The 23,398-nt window shown below is 50.5% G+C and overlaps 6 protein-coding genes across 6 annotated transcripts, besides 1 other annotated feature; 5 read left to right on the top strand and 1 right to left on the bottom strand.

Annotated features, from left to right (window-relative positions):
• Positions 1-23,398: part of a sequence feature (contig 1.23 1215..67024(1)) that runs on past both edges of the window.
• On the top strand, positions 1,206-3,147 carry ANIA_01502 (protein nagA). The gene has a single exon (XM_654014.2). The coding sequence runs from the start codon at positions 1,289-1,291 to the stop codon at positions 3,098-3,100; it is 1,812 nt and encodes a 603-aa protein (XP_659106.1). The 5' UTR covers positions 1,206-1,288; the 3' UTR covers positions 3,101-3,147.
• ANIA_01501 (uncharacterized protein) lies at positions 7,236-9,156 on the top strand (the record flags this gene model as incomplete). The annotated part of the gene is made up of 5 exons (XM_654013.1): positions 7,236-7,360; positions 7,746-7,877; positions 7,964-8,189; positions 8,470-8,625; positions 9,034-9,156. 5 exons carry the CDS (start codon positions 7,236-7,238, stop codon positions 9,154-9,156), a joined length of 762 nt encoding a protein of 253 aa, XP_659105.1.
• zfpA (putative C2H2 finger domain protein) lies at positions 13,607-16,048 on the top strand. Its single transcript, XM_654012.2, has 3 exons — positions 13,607-13,685; positions 13,780-14,348; positions 14,398-16,048. Exons 2-3 carry the CDS (start codon positions 13,907-13,909, stop codon positions 15,846-15,848), a joined length of 1,893 nt encoding a protein of 630 aa, XP_659104.1. The 5' UTR covers positions 13,607-13,685; positions 13,780-13,906; the 3' UTR covers positions 15,849-16,048.
• ANIA_01499 (uncharacterized protein) lies at positions 16,183-17,130 on the top strand (the record flags this gene model as incomplete). Its single annotated transcript, XM_654011.1, has 4 exons — positions 16,183-16,188; positions 16,288-16,392; positions 16,427-16,813; positions 17,044-17,130. 4 exons carry the CDS (start codon positions 16,183-16,185, stop codon positions 17,128-17,130), a joined length of 585 nt encoding a protein of 194 aa, XP_659103.1.
• Positions 18,079-19,584, top strand: ANIA_01498 (putative bis(5'-nucleosyl)-tetraphosphatase; the record flags this gene model as incomplete). The annotated part of the gene is made up of 3 exons (XM_654010.1): positions 18,079-18,157; positions 18,336-18,595; positions 18,670-19,584. 3 exons carry the CDS (start codon positions 18,079-18,081, stop codon positions 19,582-19,584), a joined length of 1,254 nt encoding a protein of 417 aa, XP_659102.1.
• ANIA_01497 (uncharacterized protein) lies at positions 19,889-21,532 on the bottom strand (the record flags this gene model as incomplete). Its single annotated transcript, XM_654009.1, has 3 exons — positions 19,889-19,908; positions 20,042-20,198; positions 20,249-21,532. 3 exons carry the CDS (start codon positions 21,530-21,532, stop codon positions 19,889-19,891), a joined length of 1,461 nt encoding a protein of 486 aa, XP_659101.1.

The following is a 23,398-nucleotide window of genomic DNA, read 5'->3' as shown; positions in this document are numbered from 1 at the left end:
CGGCAGTAAGTGCGCTTTCTCTAAACAGCTCAGATGGCTCGCAAGAAGAGAAATACTATTGTGTAATAATGTCGGTGCTCTGCAGTAGCTGCGGAGTAAGGTAATGCGGACAAGAACTACTCCACGTCTGGTTCAGCGAAAGAGCGATGGGGTCGACCATCCCGCTTTAGCATAAGGATAATTTGAGGGCTGCCGTCGGTAGTTTTCGTCGCAACATTTCTGATCAAGAGATACACCGCGGTCAAGGAATGACTCGATCTCCCAGATTGTTTTCATCTTGCATGAAGCTGTGTCGCGTGGACGCACGAGCTTCAAGGAATTTTACAACCCTGCGCGGAGAAGTTGGCCAGAGCTCTTGGATTGGTTCTTTGTGGAATGCATCCTCGGCTGATTAGACGGATAAACGTCAAAAAGGAAGGCTAGATCGCGAAGCCCCGAAGATGTCGGAATGTCAATGGAGCTGGGGAGCATGCCATTCTCGGCAACAAGCCATGGTACCAGAGCGGAATGTTCCATGGTGCGAGCTCATGGATGTTTATTGTTGTTTGTAAGTGGAGAATCTTCGTTGCGACGAAATGGTACCTGCGCGAAGTCAACTGACGTCAGGCGATCGACTGCCTGAAGCTGCTTGGGCTTTGCTAATGGACATAATCGAGACGGTAAAAGCTGAAGCACCATAGAACGGGCCAAACTTGACCGATACCAGTCTGAATGTCACTGTAGCAAGCTCAAAGCCACCCCGAAGGTCTCGGTGATAAAAGATGGTGTAGCAGCCAAGCTCGAAATACGAGACCGATCTGGATTAGAGACAAGGTCTTTGACCTGGAGTCAGCAGCCAGCAATGCGATGTAACATAATTGCGTCGGCGATGAAACAGAAGCATTGCTGGCTTGCAAGCCCTGAGCTAAGAAGAAGCGTCAACCAGTTGGAGCTGGCAGGTAGAGTGTTAGCTCCGGTCGATGCTGATCACACTGATCCTATGGCCTCACATGTGTTAGGATAGAGACTTGGAGATGTGAAGCACTGAGCCTTCAGTCGGATGAGTGCCTTGTTCTATGACTGAAGAAGTGGAGGGAGCATTTTCTCGCGTGACAAGGAATGTGTCGCGAAGGAAAGAAGAAAAGCAGGAGTGAGTGTTTGTCTCATATATAAAGGCGGCAGATCGGTCGATCTGCAGCACGGGGCTCTTAACCTGCATCTCATCTCTCATTGCTCTCCTTTCCAACAATCATTCTCTCTTTTTGAATCAATCCTACAACTTCCTATGTCTTCTTATCATTAGAACACTATGGCCTACTTCCGCCTCTACGCCGTGTTGCTTGCCGTGGCGTCCTCGGTCGCCGCCGTCAAGGTCAATCCTCTACCAGCTCCACGCCACATTTCCTGGGGTCATTCAGGCCCAAAACCGCTATCGGATGTCAGTTTGCGCACTGAACGAGATACTGACGATAGTATCCTTACGAATGCGTGGAATCGCGCTTGGGAAACTATTGTTTCTCTAGAATGGGTCCCTGCCGGAATTGAAGCACCCATTCCAGAATTCGATGAGTTCCCAACTTCAACCCCATCTGCCAGTGCCGCTGCTACTAGAAGCAAGCGCGCCAATGTGCCTATTCAGTTCGTCGATGTTGATGTGGAAGATTGGGACGCCGATCTACAGCACGGGGTGGACGAATCTTACACTCTAGACGCCAAGGCTGGTTCGGACGCGATTGATATCACTGCGAAGACGGTCTGGGGCGCCCTTCACGCTTTCACTACGCTCCAACAATTGGTCATCTCAGACGGAAACGGGGGTCTGATTCTTGAGCAGCCCGTCCACATCAAAGATGCGCCTCTCTACCCATATCGCGGACTTATGGTTGATACTGGGAGGAACTTCATCTCTGTCCGCAAGCTACACGAGCAGCTCGATGGCATGGCACTGTCGAAGCTCAATGTCCTTCACTGGCATCTGGACGATACCCAATCATGGCCGGTGCACATTGATGCTTACCCGGAGATGACCAAGGACGCATACTCCGCGCGCGAGACTTACTCCCATGATGACCTGCGCAATGTTGTGGCGTACGCGCGCGCCCGTGGAATCCGTGTGATCCCGGAAATTGATATGCCCGCCCACTCTGCCTCTGGTTGGCAACAGGTTGACCCCGATATTGTAGCCTGCGCCAATTCCTGGTGGTCCAACGACAACTGGCCGTTGCATACTGCAGTCCAGCCGAACCCAGGACAGCTCGATATCATCAATCCCAAGACGTACGAAGTCGTTCAAGACGTGTACGAAGAGCTATCAAGCATCTTCACCGATGACTGGTTCCATGTTGGTGGCGACGAGATTCAGCCCAACTGCTACAACTTCAGCACCTACGTGACTGAATGGTTCCAAGAGGACCCCTCGCGCACTTACAACGACCTCATGCAGCACTGGGTCGACAAGGCCGTGCCTATCTTCCGCAGCGTCAGCGACTCCCGCCGCCTAGTTATGTGGGAAGACGTCGTCCTCAATACCGAGCATGCTGACGACGTCCCGACAGACATCGTCATGCAAAGCTGGAACAACGGCCTCGAAAACATCAACAAGCTCACCGAACGCGGCTATGATGTGATCGTCTCCTCCGCGGACTTCATGTACCTCGACTGCGGCCGCGGAGGCTACGTCACCAACGACGACAGATACAACGAGCAGACCAACCCAGACCCTGACACCCCGAGTTTCAACTATGGCGGCATTGGCGGCTCCTGGTGCGGCCCGTACAAGACATGGCAACGCATCTACAACTACGATTTTACCCTCAACCTCACAAATGCCCAAGCAAAGCACGTCATCGGCGCAACAGCACCGCTCTGGTCCGAGCAGGTTGACGATGTCAACATCTCCAACCTGTTTTGGCCTCGGGCTGCAGCTCTCGCTGAACTCGTGTGGTCAGGCAACCGCGATGCAAAGGGGAACAAACGCACCACTCTCTTCACCCAACGAATCCTCAACTTCCGCGAGTATCTTCTTGCCAACGGCGTTATGGCTGCTACTGTCGTTCCGAAGTATTGCCTGCAGCACCCGCATGCTTGTGATTTAAATTATGACCAGACAGTCCTTCACTAGTGTAGTCTCTCGTATCTTTATACTCATATCAAATGCATTCGATCTCCTAGGTAACGCGTAACATAACACCACTTGACATAATAGCTCCACAGTGTCTCATCATAGCTGGCTGTGTGAATTCATGCTTGAACTCTTTCCCTCTCTCCTGCGACTAATGCTGCGGTAAGTACATGTGCTCATGGCAAAGGATATAGCAAGCTTAATCTACTGTCTACCGTACGACGAGAGTAATACGCCACTCTTTCATGGACAAGACAAACATACCTCCCAGTGAATAAGTAGACCAAACACGGCCCTTTGCAGACTACTCCCAGTCCGCGAATATGCAAGATATATCTACGTATAGTATGTACCTACGACATGTCGCAAATTTGTAGTAGTGACGGGAGCTGCGCAGGAACCCATGTACATGCTGACCTAGAGACATAGCCTGCTTACGTGTCTTCCACATTGACCTTAGGGTACCTTCTCTACTCTAATGGCATCCATGTTGCTGTTAGAGGGGCAGATAGATAAAGACCTGCTTTGTCTGGTGAGTCCAGGGAAAGAACCTGGGCTGGGGTACGTCGAATTTAATATCTGATTTTAATCAATAGATGATTAGCTACGAGTGTATAGGAGAAATTATTCAGTCCACCATCGTATAATGGGGGATCTGGTAGGTTTTTAGCACTGTTAGTATCTCCCATATCTACCTTGAATGCAGTAAACTGAGCTTCATCATTTCGCAGTAGAAATAAAATCGCCGCATTAGCGAGCCATTGTCCCCTGCTCCTGAAACCATCCAGATTCATCCCAAGAGCGGACTGGCATCGGCGCTCAAAAGAGCCTATCAACAAAGAGCTCAAGCACAGTGTACCCGGTTGAATATTAAGATCCGAGTGTCACGCAATAAGACGATTAATAATCGATCCTTCCAATGCAGGCCAATGCAGGCCAATGCAGGAAAAAGGGGCCAAACGGCAGACAAGAGGACTGAAAACTGGGATCCCAACGCATTATGCATATCTCAAGTTAGACAAACCAATTATCGCAACAACCAGAGGATGCTTTTGGAGAGAGTGGCCTAAGGGATGGGTCCACCTTATCTGCTCGTTTAGCACTGGGAGTGAAACCCAGATACCCAAGGCAATTGGATGGAGCTTTTGATGAGGCTTTGGCATGCTGGACTAATGAGCATGCAGGGACAGTGTCGTGTCCATACCGTCGGGTAAGGTTCTTCATCCTGCGTACTCCGTAGACTGTAACCGTTTCAATAGTTATTTCCATTCCGTCACTAGCATGGAAGAGGTGGCTTAACTCTGTGGCTCCAGCGTTTAAAGGTTAAAGAGAGGACGCCCATGATAGGGCCGGACATTTCCCGAGTCTAGCATCTCCAGGAATCGACATTGGACATGAAACGTTCTGCTGATGGCTGGCCTGTCAAACTTGATCCTCTAGCGGCCTGTGCGCTGCTTTATGACAACGAGGCTATATTAGTGAAGCTTTCGTGGCCTGAGATCAAAGAGATTGGGGGATAAGACGAGTAGGCCCGTCAGACTCAGCCCTGTCGTTAGCTTCGTCGAATGAGTACCTTGATTACAGTAACGGTGGTAGTCACTGTACTAACACGTAGAGGCTCCGGGGATACCGACCACTAGTCTGGTCTTGGATGTTTGTGGCTTGCAGTGAGGAATATACCGCAAATGGAAAATCAAACGATGCCAATGTTTCAGCTGCCGTTGCCAATATAGAGGCCTTGCAGAGCAATGATTTGTTCAGGCGCTTCCACATCATCGCCAGTCATCTAACGGTTGCATTAGTATGGATAGCCCATCCTCTTTCGAGTAGCAACGGACTTAGTATTGGTGCATCCCTTTGGGCACAGGGGCCTGTTCACGCCAAGATGTATACAGGTAAGGCTGATCGTCTCTTTCTCCTTGTTCTTGACTTTTTGGGTTGGGAGATTCCCGCGGGCGGACTCAACGCGGGGGTTGCCAGTCTGCCAGTCAGCAAGAGTCGGTCAAGCCAGAGCAGCGTCGGTGTGGAGCGAAAACGGCGATAAAAAGGGGGAAGGAATGAATCCCTGTAAGGAGTACAGTTTATCATCAAGGAATGAGGCTTAGACGCATGAGACGAGGACCTACGACTGATAGTATGCATCCAGGATTGTTCAGCCCTACGGGATCAGTTCTACCTGATACCCGCAGCCCGCAGAACAGTCTCGGGCAGGAGACGTTCCTTCCAGCCAGGAATCTACCATTCCAGAACCTGTGCTCTATTGGCTTTCTAATGGCTGTCGTATGCGCCGATGAGGTCGGCGTATCCAACGTTGACTCAACTAACCAGGGGACGCCAACCCCATCTACCGCTCTCGAGAATTGGGTCGTTAGATGTAGCCGGCCACGTCGAGACAAAGTCCCGCAGACAAGGATATAATCTAGCAGAAAGCTGTCTCAGATAGTGATCTCGTCTACCGATTCCCTGGGATCTGGGACTGCAAGCTTGAACGGCAAACGTCTGACGGGTGTGCAGACTCCGTATCGTTCCGATCATGACAGGCCCAGACACGGACACTAAGGAGAGGATAAGCTTGGCGAGCAGGCCAATAGCCTGGATGATCGCTATTAGGACCCCGGATAGTTAGTGGCGCTACTGTAAAATACAGAAATGGGAGGCCTTACCGCAGCAGTGCTGACCGATCAATTTGTATGGGGCCCGAGAAATTGCTCACCAAGACACACGGTGAGGGGATCAGGGCGCTAAATAGGGAAACTGTTGAGAAGCGGGATAGGTTTTGGGTAATACGGAGTAACGAGTTCTCTTGTCCCTCTGATGATTGGAGCGTGGATGCTTGGGAGTTGAGGAAGCAGATGCCACGTATCTGTTAGGGGAAAAAAGGGAAGGAAACATGAGGGGGTCCAACGTCGTTTGGTCTTGCCGTTTTCGCTCTCGCCTCGTGAGACATGCCTCGTGGCTGACAGCAACGGAAAATATCATCGAGCAAAGATTGAGACTGAGCAATTGTTAGTAGTTGCCGAGAGTTGTAGATGGAGACAAGCCTGGGAAGCGCCATCGGAGAGGCCGGGCGGACTTTAATTTGTCCCGCAGATCTTCTTGTGAACCTCATATGGAGGAGACTACAGACACCGGGCGGAGTCTTCAAAGTACCGAGTGTGGCCTCCTAGCAGCGATTCTGCACGCTGTCATTGGTCAGGACACATGATTCGGGGCTAGCGGCCGCATTCCGCAGCTCTCTCCACTCTCGTAAGATAAACACAGTTTAGGTACCATGGTTCACAGTGTTTGGAGTATATACGGAGCACTACGAGGGCTACTCGGTATAAAACCGAAATTAGGCCGATGAAAATTAGGATATTCTTGTCATGGGCGCTCTCAGTGTAGAAGGAGTTGCAGAAACGTGACTGTCGGGCCCATAGCTGGTTGATCGTTTCAGGAAGGTGCGTTGCCCCCGGGGCCCCGGGGCCGGATCGACTAGGAGGAGTTCGACTTTTCCGCACCACCAGTCTCCCGAGTCTTGGACTCCTGGGCTCCGCAAGCGACACTATGGAACTTCTATTTCTCGAATCGAGTCAAGGGCCACATGGTTTGGAGATCATCGCACCAGCTGTTTTGAGACCGGCTTAGGACCGGCTATTCCGTGCATTCTCCTAACACTACTACTGCTGCTACTAATGGTACTACAACTATACTACTAGTAGTAGTACCAGTTCGAGTCCCACTAAACTCATGAAATCATATAAATGGGCTTTAGCCAGATCCGCTGCACAATCTCCTAATCTGGGTATACAGAGAAGGAACAGAATTATGGAGCAAAAACGACCTTTTTCTCAGACTCCTGGGGATGCTCGTTGCCTACTAAGGCAGCGTGAAATTGCAGGTGATAGAGCTTTACATTCGTCATTTCGTATGCGATGTTTGGGTGTTCCGGGTCACGAGACAAGGTTCCACAGAAGGTCAAACATTCTCTACACCGCACTCTCGCTTTAAGTAGTATATACAGAGTACCACATGGCTTTCTTTCTATCAGTAGAATGCCAGTTTCGACTCCATTGGGTCGTGGAGAGTCACGAAGCACAATTATGTGGGACTCTTCAAAGGGCCTCCAAGCAATATACACACGCTCTGGCCCTTCATGTCGAGTGTCGCCTGCTCATGGAGCCGGCTCTCCACAGAGCCTCTAGCTCTGCTGCTGCCCCCTATCGCCCTTCTGTGCTCCATTGTCCATCCTGACTCGAGTTTGGAGCTTTTGACACGCAGGTCGACAAAATTCTGACGGGTCAATCTCACAAGCTCTCCCTATTCCTTCCGCTCCCGCGCGGGTCAAGGTCCATCCGAGAAGATGGACGGCTCGGAGACGCCTTCAAACGTTCCGCTTATTGACAGTTGACGGAGACTTACGAATAATCTCGCCGACCCCTGTGATGCGCCTTGTCTCTCTGCTAAAAAAACTCCTTGCATCGCTAAGTACCGCTAGCTAACTAGTTAGCTACAACACCCGACATTAATAATACGTCGACAAATTCAACGAAACTTACAAATCAACCCAAGGACGGCCAACCACTCTCTACATGAGCGGGGCTCTTACAGACTACTGTCTTCTGTAGACACCACTCGTCTAACAAGCAGGCTAACCGCCAATTAGCCGAGATCTGGACAGCGCGATAGTGGCAGTGCAGGATAGATTGACTAGGGTGATTGCGAGTACCATATTTGCAAGAGACAAGGACCCGTACTCCGTACCTATTGCATCGATCCATGGCAGTTTCATCAGAGGGTACGTCCTATCTTGTACAACCCAAACCATGAGGCAGAGTAGCCCCCACTCCCCGCTGGAACGCGGACGCCTGCGACAGACTACAGGGAAGCCTCCCCGGAGTTCCAGGCTTGGGCCTTACCAGTTACCCATCAAGAATTCGCGTCGAGTTCCAGCTTATCTATTGGAGAACCGCCCGACCCACCCCTGCAGTGCCACGAGGCCCCTACGGAGTTGAACCCTGAATACTACCACGTTGCCCACAGTCGCCCGGAGTCGCCGCTGGCGGCCGACAAACCATGGGACTCCATACCACTCGCTCTGAATGCTTTGGTATGGATTGTTGATACCCGCGTCATGCTTGGCTTGTCGCGTACCGCTGGCCAATGGCTTGATTAACAGGTAAAGTATCTATACGAGATTTGGGGGCCAAAAATCCCGCTTTCTTAATTTTTTTGGCGCTCCGTAGTCTATTTTCCCTACCGTTTTGAGCAGACCAGATCTAGACTCTATTTCCAGCGAGGCTGTGGCGAGCTGCAGATCACCTTGAATCCACCTAATCGGGGTAATATATGAAATATATGGATACAGAGTAATCAACCACACCTTTTAGATCGACACGAACTGGGGAATCACAGCAGAGTCCAAGGAATCGGCGTTGGACCGGCGCGTGGCTTGCCAACGAACTGCTTTGAATAGATTACTTAGGGGCCAGGGTATGGATGGATACGCAGCGGATGAATTAAGTTGGTCTTGTGGGGAAAATAAGGTAAGGCTCGTAACTCGCCGGGGCTATACATGGAACGCGGACGGACTTTTGGGATAACGCCGTGTTAACGGTACGGACTTAGACCACGTGAGTGCTTTAAGCCGATAATCGTACTCTATAGCACGTACGTAAATAATTGACGAGCGGGTATTACCCGGTCGTCCGAGGCGAAATTGAGGAGACTATGATCGTCATGGAGATGATGGATTTGCACTCAGGTCTTGAAATGGTATCATGACTCGGATTATTACCCAGTGGCTTGTTGGGGATGTTGGGTTGGGTTTGGTTGGGACGAATACATGGGTCGGTACTGAATTTACATCCTTAAAACTCAGCAGGACTGCAGATTCACAAGAGGCGAAAACTGTAGCAACTGTACTCAAACCGTTATGTCTACTGTCAGCGTAGCGTTATCGAAACAGTCAAAGCCGTCGCATGATGATCGCGGTCCAACCAGATTGTGAGAAACCCCAGACTGTTGGCAGCTATTTTGTCCTGTTGGTTCGCATTTTGCACATCATTCGACAGTAAACTGAAACGCGTGTTGATCTTCGCTGCCATCGACTAGTGCGTGTGTCTCCTGTCAAAGGCTTAATCATTAGTCGTCCATACCCTACTGGATCCAAATATAGCAGCCGCCGGCAAATAAAATGCTAGAGCGTGGACGGCTTCGTCCGTTAAGGTTAAGACTCGTGACTATTTCTCCCCAGAAGGTCTAGCCACAGGGTTTCTTGTCCGTAGGCACAACAGAACGCCGCAGTGCGTGATTACTGATCAGTGGTAACTGAAATCAGTGATATATGCCGCCAATAATAAGAGATGACAGTGAGGCCATAAGACGTTATCATCCGTGAGACACATGGGTGCAGGGATGTCAGTCTAACGCTTGCATTCGGTTCAGGACCAGAAGCTGCGAGGAGTCTTAATGCCAACGGTATAGGGCGGAGATAAAGCCGTTTCTACGCTGGATGGGCGGAGTTGTTAAGCAGATCCTCTGTAGGGCTGACTCGCCGACTTCCCGCCGTTTATTTTGATTAGTTATCTTACCGGCCATCAAAATGCCCACTGGCTATCAATGGCCGAATGGCCGGCATTAGCAGTTACACACCGGGCGAGCATTTGCTGGCTGCCTGGTCTCTGAATATCGCGCACTGTTCTGAGTAGGCAGTAGACTCGCTTACGAATCCGTTACTAAGGGTGTGGTACAAGGATGGCACAGGTGACAGTGCGTGCTCGCATTGACCAAAGGAGCAATGCCTGAGAATGGAATCTGGATCATTTAGGTTACACAAGACTCAGGCTCATTATCAGAACTGTCTTGCCACGTGCAAGCAACCTTAATGGGGTTAGACTGAACGAAATGGTGATAATAAGCGACGAGTGGCAGGGATGACCCTTCGAATCAAAGACCGACCAGGACCAGAGGCCAGGACGGTGGTACTTACCGGACGGAGAGGTAACATGGAATGCTCTGCCTCATGAGCGTATGGGGCCAGTATTGGTAGTGGTGGTGTTGGTGTTGGCTGCCAATTTTTTGGGGCCGGGATCTGTGCAGCACCGCGTGGGAAGGAAAATGGCACCAATTGACCTGTCATGATCTTTTATCATGATGACCAATCTACAGGGATGGGGCCTATGCAAGCCGACAAGATCTGTTTGCTTGTGAAGAATTCTTCCGAAGATACGGGAGAGTAGCGGTAGAAGGAAGAGGCTCGGTCAGAAACGTGGTTCTCCCACCGCAAAGCCAGAGGGACCGATTAAGGTTTCCGCCAGAAATCTGGATGAAAGGTCGGTCTATCCAACGGGTTTTCAAACTTTGGGAGACAGAATCTCGGCTCCTGACCGGCTTGGCAGGGAAGACTTCTGGGCCATAAACAAGTGGACATGACGTTATCGATTGAAAGGTAGAATTGGATAGAAGTCATGCAGGATGAATCATCGGGCACCTGCACCTGCGCCATCATGTGCCGTCTGCCCTGTGACAAATGTGTATTGCGGAACACCCAAAAGTCGGGGACAGACCAAGTGGGAGCGGTGTAAAAATGGAAACCCTGCGCCTCAGAAGCCCCGCTATCACACGGGCCGTCCAATGGAATTGCGGGAAGATCCGCGGCTTGCTTTGCGATAGGCTCTTGACAAGTGGCTCAGTCGGCAATGTGGCGCTTAGACTGATCCCGGCAGAAGTCCTCACCGACACCTCCGCCCATCTCGCTGTGTTCCGGAATACACCTAGCCTGCAGCGACTGTGGGTGTTTGGTAATCTGCACCCTTGTGGACAACCAGGGATTTTTGCATCCGTGCTTGCATCGTGCTCGCTTCGCCGACCGTCAACCATGTTTCAAGCCTCAGTATTCGCCTCCGTGGGGTCTGTCAGCGTTGCAATGCTTTCTGATGCCATGGCGTCGGGCGTCTGGCTTGTTTGAGCTCTAATCCATCCTATCTTTCTCGCCGGTGCCATACACCGCAGCATATCTGATTCTCTACCGAACCGAATGATGGGACGCGAGCCAGCACCTCAAGTCTCAGCCTTGCATGAGCCACAGTTGCCCCACATCCAAACCCAACTGTGTAATCTATCCTGTAATTTGTATTGATCTGTTACGGCGTACAGACCAAATGAGCCATGATAGACATTCGAGTTGCCGGAAACTGGACCATCGCTAAGCGACCGCTGACGCTATGGTTGCTCAGTTGGCGCGCCTGTCAGAATCATTGTTTTCACATGGAATAGAAGAATTTCCCTTGACACGTCAATCCGACCATTTGAGCTTCTGACATTTGAGATAGGACCGCGCTATTGGATTCATAAGGCGCTAAGTTGATCACGCCGAGGAGGAATGCGGCTCTGGATGGCTGTGCGGTTCGAGACAAATCCGGTTCGTCCGCAATGGGGAAAGTGTTTGCTCAAGAGATCCCGTTCGGGGCCGAGTCTGCCAATGAGATGGCAGACTCGTCTGCTAGCGGGGTGACTCTTCATTTGACTTATGCCAATCACATTTCGGCGCTGAAATGCACGTTCCTCAGAAAGGGGTGTGGTGGAGCTGAAGTGGACTAAGATCGTCAAGATGCCCATGGGCCATCGTACGGGCCATCGCAATTCGCAACACTTGCAGTGTTCGAGGTTCTGACAGTCGGGGAATCGGAGTCAACGGATACGACCCCGATGGGCGATTGGTGATAGGTTGATAATTCCAGACAGTCGTACAGTTGCCCGCAAGTTACGTCAAGTTGCACGTCGTACTCTCTGGAGAAAAGGGATTCGGTAGACCCAAATTGACGGGTCGAGAGGAATCCTGTCTGACCGCCAAGCACAGTCGTATCAAATAAACATCCCAGCCTAAACGGACCCAGGCCAGTAATGAGAGGTGAATCGCCTGGCGATCACTGCAATCTCTTTCCCCTAGTCTAGGCTTCGTGTCCACTGTGCAAACCATACTGAATCATGCATCAGCGGACTAGAAGCCGTCTCTCGGAACCGCTTGCCCTGTCATCAGAGGCAGGCTTGAGCAATGAGGGGATTATTTGCCACCATCTTATCATGAGGAGTCGATCGCGGCTGTCAAGCAAGCGGAGCCGAGAACGATAACTGTCAAAGCACAATTGGTGATGGCACGATGCCAAGTTTGCGACTTGACGACAATCATCTATTCCAGCATCACGGACTTGCCGATGACACTTGTGGGTCAGATCCCGGTCTGTGCATACAGACGACGGCGTCTCCGGGGGGCATCTGTACTCGACAGTATCCCAACCGCGACTTAGTTTCCAACTACTCGCTATGCTAATTAATATCGTTTCGTATTGGAGGTATGGCAAGCGACTCGACCTTTCAGTTAGACTATTACTGCATCCTCTAGAGCTGTGACACTGGCAAGGCCGTAATGAGGTAAGAGTAGCGAGCGAGCAGCGAGCGACAGGGGTGGCCGGGCAACCCGCAGCATCGGCGCAGGACAATTTTCTTTTTAATTTCATCCTTTGTGTATCTGAAGATATGTGGTCTTTTATGATCACTTTATTCTTGCTCGATGATCGAGATTTGATCCTCTCTGCCTTAAAAGGTACGTCTAATCGGTTAAGCCTCGGGAATTCGGGTTCTAGGACGATGGCTGTGGATCGGAGTGGAGAAAATCGACTGATCAACGATGTTGATGCTTGGTACGATGATATTGGTCTCTGGCTGGAGACTTGGAGTACTCAATACTATGTATGTCTTTAGGATCTTCGAGTAGACGGCAGAAACGGGAAAGGGAAAAGAAAAAGGGAAGAAGGGCAAAAAAAAAAAAAAAAAGAAAAGAAAAAAAGAAAAAAATTGCTCGCACTCAGACTCTCACAGTCCATGCTCTTCTCTGTCACCGTGGCCAGCAGCGAGGATTGGGTGATCAAAGCCTGGCGGTGCCTAGCGGTACAAGCCAATACGGCTAGTATAACAAAATAACGGGACCCCTGTAAGTAGTATTATTTTGGCGATTAAAAGACAATTTTTTTTTCTTTTCTAGAATTGAATATTTTTATTTTATTTTTACTTTCCCTTAAGCCTAGTTCCTCACACGCCCCTCCACGACCCCATCCATCAATATCATCAGCAGCATCATCGTCGGCATCGTCCACCCCCAGTCGGACCCTGGCCTCTGGTGTTCTCGTTGGCCAATCTGTTTCCTGTCCGATCCACTGCTGAGTCCAGATGGTGCTCTGCTCGTAGGGCCAGCAATCAGAGAACATTTAACAATGCTTTTACTCCCCTCATGCTGTCTCTGACGGACCCCCCTTCTTTTCTTCTTACTCCTCTCATCCCCTTCTTGTCCTCGCCTCCTCTTCAACCTTTATACTCATCAAGCATCCGTTAACTGTCATTTGCATCGGCGTCTGCCAGCTCTACCTTGGCGTTCACTGTCGCATACGAAGACGAGTTCCTTTTGCTCCCAGTCTAACCGCACTCTTCAAAATCCCGCCGCCGTGTTCTATCGCACTTCAAGTGGCGTGGCTTCGTGCCCTTTTGACTGGTTCTCTGTGGACTTGGCCAATTGCCAAAGTGTACAGGCCAGCGCGACGCGGTATTGGCAGTAGGTTGACATTTCCCCAAGCGGCCCGTCATATTACTATTGAACTCAATCGATTCTCCTGTCCAGAATCGCGCGTCTGACATGCACTCTACAGATCTAGTACATATAGCGTGCTATAGTGCCCTTGCGAACCCGCTTCTCGGCCGCAGCTTGTCTCTGCCAAACCGTCCTGAAAACCGCCTATTTCCTTTCGACTCTCATCGCGATCCAACACCGTCAAAATGATGGCACTAGAGCCTTCAAGGCAACATCAGGGGCCATACTTCCAGGACTACTCCATTGATCCTGCCCTGGTCGACTCCTTCAGTTTCGTGGACAGCCTTGGTGCATATGGTCCCGACTTGACCCAGCCTTCCTTTCAGAATACTGGGTTCGGTGATTCATATACTGACATGGGCAAACAAAATTTTCCCGTTACCACTTCAGAGGGGTTTCTGTCTGGTGTGTCGACCGCTTCCGGTCCTTCGATTGCCAGCGCTTCTTCATCAGCCATGGGCTCGCCTTACTCGGCAAATACGCAAACCTTTCAAGAGGATTGGGTTGACACAACCCACGGTTTGAGCCATCCTACTGCAGTCATGGGAGATTTGTTTTCCAACGAGAGTATGGTAAACACTTTTGACGCGGAGGGGTTTTACCAAAAGAAATCAGATAGCTTTGTTGGTGAGTGGCTTTCGGAATCTTATGCTGGAGTTGAGCTGACATTTGACAGACCCCTCTCTTATCCAGCCCATGCAGCAACCGCAACTCACTCTTACTCCTCCCGCCATTTCATACCCTGAACAGCCCGACTACAACCTGGCCCCAACCAGCTTCTACCCTCAGTCTCCGGAACCTTCTCGATTTCACTATGCAGAAAATTACATGCCGAAGCAATCATTCCCGCAACAATCCAACCTCGCCCCTCCCTCGCCAATACCCTCAGGCCCTCACTCTCGCCCTGCGTCTATATATGATCGCCGGTCGTCGATATCATCCATACACTCTCGTCCTTCACAAGCAAGCCCAGCTCCCAGCGGTGCTGAATTCGAAGGCGATGTCAAGGAGAAGGGACGTTGCCCTCATCCCGACTGCGGGCGTGTTTTTAAAGACTTGAAGGCCCACATGCTCACCCATCAATCGGAACGACCCGAAAAGTGTCCGATTGTGACCTGCGAGTACCACATCAAGGGCTTTGCCCGTAAATATGACAAGAACAGACACACTCTCACCCACTACAAGGGCACGATGGTCTGCGGCTTCTGTCCCGGCTCCGGCTCTCCCGCGGAGAAGAGTTTCAACAGGGCCGACGTGTTCAAGCGCCATCTAACCTCAGTTCATGGTGTGGAGCAGACCCCACCAAACTGCCGCAAGAAGAGCCCGGCTGCCTCTTCTGCTAAGAGCGTCTCGGACTACTGCCAAGATGCGACGGGCAAGTGCTCCACTTGCTCAGGCACCTTCAGCAACGCACAGGACTTCTACGAGCATCTCGACGACTGTGTCCTCCGCGTTGTGCAGCAAGAGGAACCCAGCGAGGCGATCAACCAACAAAGACTTGCAGAAGTCGAGTCGGATGAGGAAGTCCAGAAGACAATGGAAAAGCACAGGCTACTCGACACGGCTGGCTCCGTTGATCAATACGACGATGAAAACGATGACGACGACGATGATGACTCTGACGATCGACGACCAGCCAAGTCTGCCAAAACCGGCAAAAATTCCCGCGTGATTCTGGGCGCCAACAACGCCATTAGCAAGTCTTGCTCAAACAACAATAGTAAAAACCGTCTCACCGCGTCCAAACGACGCAACAACCGCGACCACTACCCACAGTCCTGGGGCTGCCCCAGCCGCAATATCAAGATGAAGAAGCGTGTCCTCTGCGTCTTCGACGGCCAGCGCCGCCTTTGGAAGGACGAAATGATGCTCGACAATGAGTTCGAGGTCCGGCTAAAGCTCCCCGGTGGTGCTGGAGACGGCACAAACCGCGAAGCTTATATCACCGACCTGGATGTCGAGACGCTTAAGCGCGCCAACGGGATCCTCGGTGCTACTGAGGAGGAACGTGGCGCTTGGACTGAAGGAACTGGAGGGCAGCTCATTGGACAGCCAGCGATGCTACTCCCTGACTTCTCCCAGAACCAGGAGGGGGATGTCGTGGATATTGACGAGTTGATGGCTTGATTTGCGAGCTGGAATTGGTTTGTTTTCTTATATGCATGATGATAGCGGCATTTTGGATAACTTGATTGATACCACTGCGTTGATTGTTTTATTAATCAAAAAAGACATGTACTTATATAAAGGCTGGACCTTGATGGCAACTTCTTCGCCTACGTGATGTTATATGCTTCTATATTTCTTTAATAAACTGTGAGACGAGACTATTTATTATCCTTTAGACACTCATCCATTTTAGCGCCGATTACTGAATAGCATCTCCTGGCAGTGACTGGGCTGAGTCTCCTTGCTTCAAGCCAGTATCAATAAGTCTCGTCGGAGCACTGACTGGCACTGGATGTCAGTAAGCAAATGGCTTATTCAACGATAAAGACTGATCAGACATTCAAGATCCACTGACCAGCTAAGCTTGCAAGTTACGCTGACGTTATTAGATCCATAGAGATTTTTGAGGCAAGATATCCAACGCAGGCTCCTCAGGCTCCTCACTCTGAAACCATTCCGTCTACTCCCACCGCATGGACCACAAGCAGCCAACGACGAACCTGTAAGTTATAAGGCCTCGGCACCAACAGTTCTAGCAGTGCAAGCCCTCACTTAACCACTACAACAATCGACCCGTTCTCATCCTCGCCTTGATCATCTTTATCATGGGTCCTCGCCATTTTGTCCGATGCCTCCCCGACCTGCTCCTATACCCTCCCATCCGCCTGACAGCACCGCTGGCGCCCTCCGCCTTCAACCTTCAATGCTCGACGCTCGATCCTCAGTCCCGCCTGCTACGACGGAGATCATTAGAACGTACAAGCATGCTTACATGTCAACGGCCACCACAATCTCCAACAAACATAGAAGGAATGCTCTCGCCGCCCTCCGCGATAGGAGGAGTCAGAGTTACACTGGAGATCCTGGAAGGTTTCGATATCGATGAGCCCCCTCGGATTCCGTGCCAAAACCGGTTTCTAAAGGTAGGGTGAGGGACATGTCATTGCAGATGCAAAGATTTATCGCCTCATTACGATACGCCGCATAGTATATTTGTGGTAACATAATGTGGAAGAGAATGTAGATTTGGATCATGTCCCGGGTCTTGCGCAAATGAATCGTTGCTTCAGCATCTTCGCGCAGGTTAGCTCTTCCCTTCCTCCTTCCTCTGCTAGATCATGAGTTAGAGGACTGGGTGTGTACTAATGTGTAGTGTGAGGCCATCATCTGCCTGGCAGACGACACAAGAAGCCGGAAGAAAATCGTCGACGGAACGTTTGCCAAAGTTGTAGGGGCCTGAGCTGCTTTCCCGTTTGCTCCGGCTTGCTTCGAATTGCCTCCTTTATCACGCTGTTTTTCTAATATGTTTGTTCACGGCGAACCTGTGGACCTGGCTGATGAAAAGGTACGGGAGACTGTGACATCCATGAAACCAATAGCTGCAGCACAACCTGAAAAAGAAATCCCAGTGATAGGGTTTACGGCTTTGCTAAGATCTAGAGCAATTGCGCCTAGGAGCAACAGCAAAGCCGTCTCGAGTGTTTACAGCAAAAATAAAGTTAGGATATGATCTACATTGATCCAGTTTATGGCCCAAAAGCCCGCGACTGCAGTTGTGACCATCCCAGCAAAGAGCACCCAATGGAAACAGTGTCCCTAGCATCTCCATGTTCGTCAAACGCCGCGAAGACTCCACCGGCAGGCATAAAGCCACCGTGGAGATTGACTGGACGATGTTACGAAGGACTCAGTTACGCTCAGTCATCAGATTGCTTGCCCAGGTTGTCTCATCTGCCTAGAACACTTATTTTATGCAAGTGCCTGCGGTGCCCGCGGTGCCGCCCAGCAACCTAGAACCTAGGTTGAGAACTCTCCTAGAGAGCAGCGGCACTTGTGTACGCGTGGAGATGTGAAGGATGGATCTCCAGACTTAGTTCCAATTTCGTTGCACGCTGCAGTTCTTGGTAATAGTTAGCAGAGGATTTCTTTTGGTATAGCGACTTGCAAGTTGAAGGCATACAAAGGGAATTGACCATAAAACAATTGCCCCATCTGAGTAGCTGACCCATCAGGGAGATCCCAATGATGATAATTGCTCCAGTTGTGTTAGTTGTCCCAGCCAGACCGGTATTGCCAGTGGAAGGCTTTCATTACCATCGGGCCAGTATCGAAACTAGTGTTCGGCCTCGTAGAAGAGCGTGACCCGGTTAGTGGTGCGGCTGCAGAACACAGAGCCTAAGTGCTCAGAATGGACGAAATTGAGGATGCCATAAATGCTCGTATATGCTCGTATATGCTTCTCGAGTTTTCCATGACTATGGACTTAGGTGGAAGAGGCAATAAACCTTAGTATTCGGATCTCAAAGGTAGCGGTGTTGATGGGAAAGAGATTTTTTGACCTGAAGTTGCAGCGTCGGATAAATTCCAAATTGAAACAACCACTAAGTGACATCTTCTCTTCTTCTCTGTGTTTTTTTTTTCTTCTGCCAAACCAGACTGCTTTAGGTGATGAAGATGACAATGGCCTCTCAGCTGCTATACTCCCTAGCCCCACCGCACCCCGCATTTATTGTCCGACGCTCAGCAATCCTGTCTTCTCCAACTCTCCGCGACATTCATTCAAACGACGAATTCACAGGATGCAGCTTGGTCTCACCGAGAGTCTCCCCGCTCTCGTTGCGAAACGCTTCACAGCTGCTAAGGACGCTGGCCATCTGATCTTCTCCCAAACTCATCTTGAAATCCTCCGCCCCGGTGGCGTTCCCGTAAGTCCCCTCAACATGACGCAGTTGACTCTTCCATTGAACCCCATCAATCATTAACGTGGTGCTTGTACTAGTACCAACTCAGATACTGCCCTGCTCTTGCAAATAAACCAACCGGCAAGCCAAAATCGGATGAAGGAAGCCCAAAGAAAAGATTTGACCCCTTCGAGAATCCTTCCCCGGAGCTTTTGATCGCACATTTTCCGAAAGAAAATCCAACCCACTTCCTCGTTCTGAATAAATTCCCCGTTATCCCCAATCACTTTATTCTGGCGACGACTGCCTGGCGAGAACAAACCGATATATTGGAAAAGGAAGATTTGGCGGCGGCGTACGCCTGCGTGAAGGCGTGGAATGATGGAAACCAGTCGGGCGGCACCTCGTCCAAGAGATTATTTGCATTCTTCAATTCCGGTTATGAAAGTGGAGCAAGCCAGCCACATAGACATCTACAATTCATCCCCGTAGAGGCAATGGCACAAGACGACGAGACTGGCACCTGGAAGCCGCTAATCGACACGGTCCCGTCACAGCCGGCGTCCTTTGGATCAGAATTTCGACGAGTGGCCGGGATACCGCTCGCAAACTTCGCTCTTCCCCTACCTGCAGATGCTTCTGCCGAGAAGCTTCACGAGATATATCTATCTCTGTACAAGGCTGCTGCAGTGGCAGCAGGAGTTCCCCGGAGCCAATTACAGTCAAGTACAGGGCCGGCCATCATTAGCTACAATCTTGCAATGACCGATTCAACAATGATGATCTGTCCCAGAAAGAGTGTGAGCGCTGTTGTCTCAGTAGATGATGCAGCACGCAAAGATATTGCCGAAGCGGGCGTCGTTGAACTTAACGGGACACTTCTTGCCGGTACAATGATGGTGAAGGCTGAAGCGGAATGGCATGAGTTGCGTAGGAGCCCTGATGCTTTGATGAAGGTTCTCGCCTCCATTGGATATCCTCATCCGGATCCAAGAGAGCTCTCTTTATTATGATCATGAGCACGAGAGTTGGCCCTAGAGTCGCACGCATTCTGCTGGCACATACCAAACCAGGTGCAAGTGGTAGATAGCATTTTCTTGTTGTATATAATTTCACGTGGTTAGCCTTCTGGCCGGAACTTCTCTATTGTCGTTTTACCTCCCAGTGAGGTGTTCAAGGTGCTATCCCATGACGCTTTCCATGTTTATTGTGGCTTAGGGTACGTATTGCCGAAGCTTGTATTGCTGAGATACATACAGAGGTACCACAACACCGAGTGGACCCGTGCTCCTTGGTTGCATTGAAGGTATGTCACAATCATTGAGAGTTCATATTATCTAAGGCGTATTATTAGGTATCTATCTATAACATTGCATTCATATCCGATTCGGAATAGAGGAGGCTATCAAGCCAGCCGTTTTCCTTCTCTTAGGGGTTAGAGACCCTGCACTTCGCACCACTTCTTCTTACATGTGGAATTACCGAAATGGTAAGAGCCTCCGTTATTCCAGATATACTGAGCGACTTTCTTCCAGGGTATTTTGGTTGGTGGAACTGGGCGCCTTGAATAAGGGCTGATTCTACCGTCTTCGGAGTATACATTGACAGCTTCGCACAAAAGTCTCACCTTCATCGAGTTAGCAATATCCCATTGTGGAGATACTGTCGGAGACTTACATCCTTTTCATGCCATTGAGGTTTACGAACGCGCTGCTCTTTTGATTTTGTTAAAGTCCGAAACCTGCCACGAAGAGTTGACTCGGCCTCCTTAAAACCAGCAATTCTTTTGATGTCCTTGTATGACAGTCCCTGGCGCTTGTATTCTATAAGGAGGGCGTTTTTGACATCGTTAGTCCAAGTAGCCATGTGGCCAACATGACTTGGTTGGTAGGAAATAGACCCAGAGGGAAAGAATGAGTCTGTCGACTCGTCTGGTCGAAGGCCGTTCTGGAATACCAAGGTGCTGCTCGAGTAAGGTATAGGACTTTGCTCTTGTTGTGTGATTGTGCTGCCGTTCAAGTACAAGCCAGGACAAGTTGATCCGTAAGGGTCCAGCAGTGACGAGGGTTGGACATAAGTTTCGGCACTGTGGCCTAGGCTCGGAAAGCCATGGATGTTATCGGTCGTCACAGGGAATTGGTCGAAATGAGTTTGTTGTTGCTCGACATCGGGGAAAAATCGCGGTTCATTCCACGCAACTTCTTCTTTGCAGTGAGTGGCATTGGCCGTCTGTGTGTCCCAAGACAGTTGGGTCTTGACTGAGGGCCAAGGCGATACTGAATGATCAGTATATGTGCCGTCAGTGGTTACTGGTGTATAATTATCGGGCAGGGTCGTCAACGAGCTGGCGTCTGGTGATTGTCTTTCTTGAAGCAGACATGAGAAGGCAAAGTCGTCACTTGTCCAATTTGATCCTCGTACCAGACACTTCTTGTCTTCAGACAGCGGGCTCTCCGTTTTTCCGAAGGTTGATGTCTCTGGTATCTTCTCGGAGGTAAAGTAGCTGGTCACAGCGTACGGGCTATGTCTCGGAATAGGGTGGACTAAGTCTGGAGTAGGGGCACCGCCACTATTGGAGTTAAGCTCTTCGACTGTGAACGTATCTTTGGTGCTGGGTCGGTCAATCTTTTGGAGCTTCCAGTGGAAAGAGTTCTGTGATGTAGGTCGGACGCTTTTCGCCGGCTCGGTTGATGAGAAGTTGGCATGCCAACGTCGATATTGTTCTCCGCTGGTCTGGAAATCTCGTCCTGAAAAGTCGTCGTTTAGTACACCAGCGGACGTGGCCAAATACTGTCCGTCTGTCTCTCCGTGGTCACCTATTTGAAGCTGCTCGCACCTCATGGTGGATTCTGAGCGTTGACCGATGGTTGATGATGTATCAAAAGACATGGCTGGGGCGGCGGCACAGCTATCAGGCAGGGCGGCTAAACAGGAAGAAGAGAGAAGATTGCGCTCAGTCATCATATCCTTTCTCCAACTCTCGGGACCAGCAAGGACACGGAGCATTGCTTTAAAGTCAGGCCAGCAGCCTACGCTATCAACCACACCGCTCCTGCCACCTATAACCGGTGCTGGGAATGAATGAAGAAAGTGCATCAGATCTTGATGCTGGATTATGCACCTTGTGGGGTGTATCAGGGCACCTGCAGAATTAAGGGTCCCGGTCAGCACCGCAATATCTGTATGGAGGGGTCCTGGATGCAGCCATTGACTTACCACGAATCCCACCAGGCAATCCCCGCTTGATATCAGAGGACTCACGCTTCTGAGAGCCAGGTATCAGGTATCTCCAGGGGAGCGGAAGATTTGTCCCGATGCCTGAAACAGACGCAGGAGGGACCAGGGTGGAAGTCAATCTGAGGCTTGGGATGACTATGCCTGGTTCTCTCAGGTAAGACCTCTGACGCCCGTATATCGGCTAGGCGGCTGCTTCTCCCCTGGTCTGATGGAGGAGTGATGTGCGGTAGAGGCTATGTCTCAGTGCTCACCGTGTTTAGTGAGATGATTCGAGAAGCAGCCAACTCTATGCCGGAGGGAAGAGGAATATTTTCTTGAAATGTCTTAGATGACAACAAGAAAAAGACGCAACAAGATTGAAAACAGATTGCCAACAAATTCGATTTGAAGAGAAGATCTGGGATGACAGCCACAAACTGTCTATCGTCCATCCCCGTGAGGCCTTGCTTTAATAGAAATCCAGGGCCCATAACCCCGGGAACTACTAACTTCTTTTATCATGGCTTCCACTATTGGTACTAACGGGTGCAGGAGTTTCTTGATTTGTGAAGCGGCATATAGCTCTCTGGACTAAGCCTTGACCTCCAGTGATGTGCCGAAATTTGAACATGGATACTGCCTGGAAGAAGATCATCCTCGCATCGGAAGGGGGCTCTAGGTCTACCACCATTATCCCCACGACCTTCACTTTGGCAATCAACTGACGTCTCAATTTTCGTTCAGCAAGGGCTTTCTGGTCCCATGGTGTGGCTGGATCGGTGGCGCAACCCGCTATAGGACGACACCTCCAGCTACCTAGGAAGAACCAATACTAAACAAAATCGCAGATCGTCGATTAATGGCACCGGGAGAATCAAGAGAAAACCCGAGACTGGATAAATTGGATGGGGCGTCAGCTTTTCCGTTGCACGGTTGTGCCCGCTTAGCGGCTGGTCACATAGGGCTTTGTTGTTTCGTGCATCCGAGCCAACAGCAGCTCTTAACAACTCAACTGGCCTGAGTGAGACGCACCGTTGCAGATCACTCCAACCCCAACCTCCCGCGTCTCAATTGGCCTCAGAGACATTGGACGTTTGATCGAGAATTTTCGGTTCTGCCATTTGCCAGGAGCTTTCTACTCACCCGTTGGGTGCAACTGTCGCTCTCCCGTTCCGAGGCCAGAGGACAACACGCTAGCCCCAACAACCAGGGCGAGCCAACCCTAGCCAACACACTTTGTCCGGGGCGTTAGAGGCTCTTCGCTTGATCTCCGTTCCTTAAAAGCTCTATATGAAAGATCGAGCCTTGAAACTCTTCGATCACAATGAACTCGCCTTGACCTTCTGGGCAGAGGCAAAGCTCGTCCAAGTTTGACTTGCCCGTATGAATAATGCTAAGTATACCCAACCCAAGCCTGGGTCCCCGGTCCACTACAAAGCTCCAACCCGCAGCAATCTATCTATGACATTCGAGAACATGAAGAAAACACATACTAAGCAAACCAACCTCCGCCGGTTCTGTGGAGTCTCAAACAATAAGCTTAATGCAAACTCCACATCCAGGACCAAATCATCTCCTAGCTCTCCACCACGTACCGGACAGTTGTCAGTC

Source organism: Aspergillus nidulans, chromosome VII (genome assembly GCF_000011425.1).
Source record: "Aspergillus nidulans FGSC A4 chromosome VII".
Classification (NCBI taxonomy): Eukaryota; Fungi; Ascomycota; class Eurotiomycetes; order Eurotiales; family Aspergillaceae; genus Aspergillus; species Aspergillus nidulans.
This window is presented reverse-complemented; position numbering and strand designations above follow the sequence as displayed.

Coding starts and splice junctions, on each gene's coding strand:
- ANIA_01502 (XM_654014.2), top strand. CDS start 1,289: ATGGCCTACTTCCGCCTCTACGCCGTGTTGCTTGCCGTGGCGTCCTCG.
- zfpA (XM_654012.2), top strand. CDS start 13,907: ATGATGGCACTAGAGCCTTCAAGGCAACATCAGGGGCCATACTTCCAG. Junction 14,349..14,397: donor GAAATCAGATAGCTTTGTTG/GTGAGTGGCTTT, acceptor GACATTTGACAG/ACCCCTCTCTTATCCAGCCC.